This window comes from Rhagoletis zephyria, unplaced genomic scaffold, assembly GCF_001687245.7.
Source record: "Rhagoletis zephyria isolate East Lansing unplaced genomic scaffold, Rhagoletis_zephyria_1.1 Rzeph_scaffold_00020, whole genome shotgun sequence".
Taxonomy (NCBI): domain Eukaryota; kingdom Metazoa; phylum Arthropoda; class Insecta; order Diptera; family Tephritidae; genus Rhagoletis; species Rhagoletis zephyria.
The window spans coordinates 833,842-838,035 of record NW_016157104.1 but is presented as its reverse complement, the minus strand read 5'-3'; the positions used below and the strand labels follow the sequence as shown (position 1 = coordinate 838,035).

At 36.7% G+C, this 4,194-nt stretch overlaps 1 protein-coding gene across 1 annotated transcript; it reads left to right on the top strand.

The window, feature by feature from the left end:
* Positions 1-2,865: 2,865 nt before the first annotated feature.
* LOC108362035 (uncharacterized) lies at positions 2,866-3,899 on the top strand. Its single transcript, XM_017614866.1, has 2 exons — positions 2,866-3,312; positions 3,368-3,899. Exons 1-2 carry the CDS (start codon positions 3,118-3,120, stop codon positions 3,473-3,475), a joined length of 303 nt encoding a protein of 100 aa, XP_017470355.1. The 5' UTR covers positions 2,866-3,117; the 3' UTR covers positions 3,476-3,899.
* The last annotated feature ends 295 nt before the right edge of the window (positions 3,900-4,194 follow it).

The following is a 4,194-nucleotide window of genomic DNA, read 5'->3' as shown; positions in this document are numbered from 1 at the left end:
CTCCGTTTAAAGATTTATTTGAAATGGAATTGACTATATCCCAAATGCTTTCAGTTTTTTTTAATATTTTTCATATTGCGATCAATCGCTTGTTCGCAGCTGTCATCATACCGAGTTATGTGACGAGCAGTACCTTCACGTCGGTTATAGTCCAAAATATGAATTTTTACGTAACGAGTTGCTCCTTCACGACTGTCACGATTCCAGTCCAGATTTGTATCTGATAAAACGACGCTGAAGATGTTCGTATCGATGAGTGGAATCTTCAACGCTCCCAGTATCGTTGTGCTTGATATCGTATTCTGTGCATACTTCGTTCATATTTTCGAAAATTTCGTGAAAATGACTTGCTGCATTTTGCCACATTTCTTGAAATTCCTGCATAGACCACTAATCACTGGAACTCAATTATATCCTTGGCCACTTCCAAAGGTTACTTCTTGATAGTTCTTGATAACTATCTAGTACAGTAAAAATGATATAAAAATTCGGCTATCTAGCGATGTTTGGTAAGGTGCATAAATTGTTTTGATTATGGTTGGGTAAGATAAAGAGATATTAAAAATATGTTTGCGGGTGAAAGAAGGGTGTAGACGTTTTTCGTAATTTACATCGATACTTACCGTTCATTCTTTCGAAAAAACTCAAGAATACTTTTTTGCTGGCCGAAAGAAATCTATATTTTTTTGTTGACGTTTTTTTCTTTCTAGCGTCATTATTTTGCATGTTAATGAAAATAATATCCTTCTAATCGCAATTCTAGAAAATAAAGCATCGTGGTCCATTGCATAGTGTTCGGTATGTGAGTAGGACACGCGCTTTTTTTTTGCCGCCAACAAGCCCCTGTCCTGTTTATTTATTTTTGTAAAAATCTGTTTATTTCAAAACATGCCCTTTAAAGTACTCTTTTTGCAAGTATATTATACAATCAACTACAGAAAAGTAGACTTTACATATGTAAATATGTGAATATCGTATCAGCATTAGTACTTTTACAAGCACTAATTATGTGTATTTTTGTATGCCTGTATACTAGTGCTTTTGCATGTTTGAAACACTAATGCAGCCATATGCATACAGCAGTAGTACAAGTGTATGGTTAGAGTACGCCAGGCTTTCCCAAAGTGGGTGCCGCGGCACCCTGGGGTGTCCCAAGCGTAGGCCTGGGGTGCCGCTAGTAGCTAGAGTATACTAGTGGTGCGGGAAAATTCTTTAAACTTCCCATACACAACGCAACAGTTTGATCAAACTTCAACATGGCGGTCAGAAAATCAAACAATTTTGATTTTTGTTAAAATTACCTTCAGCAGCTGATTTTGTTCTTAAACATAGTTCTTTAGTACGTTTTGTCAACGAAAAATTGAATCAGAAAATTTTCAGAAAAATTGCTAAAAACGTACCCTTTTCACAACCATTTTCGGTACTTTCGTAGAGCTAATCCGCGTTTCATCCACTTTTCTTCCAGTTTTCGGATTAATTTTCAGATTGTTTGCTGGCTGGGCTGTTCTCGTGACAAGCGCAGCAGCAGAAGTTCTTTGGAACTTCACAATTACACTGTGAAAGAGTGAATTAACACGATTTTAGAGGCAGTCGAAAACGAACTTATAAAAAGTTTGAAAACTTGTGAATTTTTTTGTTTGCAACTTCCCGAAAGTACCGACGTAGTGGGACTTAATGTTCTTCTCGTGTTAGTGAGGTACTCATTTGGGTACACCACTAGTGACAAAATTTTTAAAGCTATCGACAAATTTGTACAGAAAAATGGTTTGAAATATAGCAAGTGTGCGGATATTTGTAGTGGTTGGAAAAACGAAAGGAGCGATGTATAAAATGAAGCAAGAGGCAGAAAGCGCCACGAGAAGTCACTGTACGATCCGTCGGTATTTCTTGGCGACTAGGAAGAAGCCACCACTAGATTTAAACCCCATATTGGATGACGCATGAAAACCCCATAAGTAACCAAAGTATGTAACGTATGTAACTTCGAAGTTAACGCCAAGAAAATTGATAACAGCTGGTTTCTCCAGAAATTTAAATAGAAAATGATTTTTTATTTTCTGTCAATTTCCATATAAAATTACAAAAATTAAAATCATTTTTCACTTATTTTGCTTTCGTGAAATTGGCTGTAAAAGTTATTTTCTTAGCTTTAACGCGCATTACCAGCGTTAACTTGGAAGGTTTAGAAAAAATCATTGTCGAATATTTTCCCAACATTGACTCTGAGGATGTCTACAGCTGGATAACAAATACGTTTTCATGTGACCCGAAAAGTTAACCTACTGGGATGTCAAATGAAGCTTTTGGAAACCTTCTGGACATCAGTGAAGGTAGCACTTTGAATATTAAATTCTGCGAAGGGAGCCAAGAGAGTTCTGGATGCAAGTGTATGCAGAAAACACTGCTGTTGACATGCTTGCATTAAAAATACTAGTGACTTTTGCTTTTACATTTCTATATGAGACTGCATTTTCAACAAATGCTTAGATAAACAAATAATTTTTAATCAAAAAACAAAGCCGACTTCAATTCTCATATACAAGTTTAAGATTATCGGTTATTTCTTCATGATCCAATGATCGGATTTAAACCAAATTAGAGTGGGACCGCCTGTGAGGTAACACCTTTTCTTTAGAAAGGAAAAGGATTATAGAAAGCGGATAACGTGGTCCAAAGTTATGCGGTAACATACATAAAAAAATAAATAATAATAAAAAAATATTCCGACGAATTGATAACCTCCTCCTGTTTTTTGAAGCCAGCATCAAATGATTTCAGGGTAAAATTGTCAAAGCTCCCAATAAACTTAAAGGAAATAATCACCCCTATTACGGTTGTCAATATCATGTCAATATTGTCAAAAATAGTGTCGATGCCTCCGAATTGGTATTGCCGTCATCAAAGTCGATAACTGTTGACAGCTGTTGATACTATTTTGGTATTGACGACAACAATATTGATATTCTATTGACGGGTGTCAACATAAAACTTGTCAATACAGTTTTTGGTGACGACAAGCGCTCAATTAAATATTCTGCTGTAAAAATTTGGTAAAATAATTCTGAATTATACCTTTTTACACACTTTATTTGGTTAGTTCTTATTTAATTTAGGAAAATGGAAAGAAAAATGAAAATAACAAACAACAATCAATTTGCGCAGCTTGTTTTAGAACTAGAAAAAAATCCTGCGCTTGCTAAAGGCTTTTCCAAAGGGACAGTTCCCAATAATTTTAAGTCGCAATGGCAGGATATTGCAAATGCAATCAATGCTCTCGGTCCACCACTCAGGGATGGTGAGGGTTGGCAAAAGGTAAAAAACAACTTATTTTTAAACTTATATGGTTTAACTTTTTGTGAATTTAAAGGTTTGGAGGGATCTGAAATGCAAGGTTAAAAGAAAGCTCGTGCACAACAAGCAGGAGTGCCGTGCCACAGGAGGAGGAAGCTACAAGCAATTGGTGCTGAGCCCATAGGAGCAGGTTGCCAACCTTCTTCAATTCGGCAAGCAACTTAACCCGAAAGGAATGGCTCAAGGTGTTCCCAAAAGTGGAAGTTGCATGAGTGTTGAAGAAGTGCTATAAGAAGTGCTACGAGAAGATTCTCCAGCTCCTTCGGTAGATCCTACAATGATGGAGTTCGATGATACCACTGGGCTCAACACCACCGCCGGTAGTGTTTCTGTAGAAGATAGTCGAGCTCCAGTTAATGAAAATGCTGCGGAGAACCAAAATTTAAATGCTGGGCAGAATGCAGATTCACCTCCTAATACTAGCAGGAGAAGTCGTGTTCGCGCAAATAGACAGCGGCAGAATTTGTTGCAAAACCACACTGAAATGCAAGAGGGTGTGCTGACACGAATGTCGACAACCCTTGCGGGAATTGGTTTTAATCTTTAACAGAAACATATGCACAACAAATTGTAGATAAACAATTGTCAAAAATATAAGGATCGTAGTTTTGCTATTAAATTATCGATAACACGTCAACGTCAATACATTGATGAAGTAAATACCAGAATTGCATTGACGCGACGTTGATATTGATACGACGTGATGTTGATATTGATACGAAGTGACAATTGAGGTTGACAACCATAATAGGGGTGAATGAAATCATTACAATTTCAGACCTTACATTGAAGCTAAAGGAGCATAAAGTTTGCATTGTGTTTTGTTGTATTGGTAGACATTTG

Excerpts from the sequence above, each read along its gene's own strand:
- LOC108362035 (XM_017614866.1), top strand. The coding sequence starts at position 3,118 with ATGGAAAGAAAAATGAAAATAACAAACAACAATCAATTTGCGCAGCTT. Across the intron at positions 3,313-3,367 it reads ATGGTGAGGGTTGGCAAAAG|GTTTGGAGGGATCTGAAATG; the intron begins GTAAAAAACAAC and ends GTGAATTTAAAG.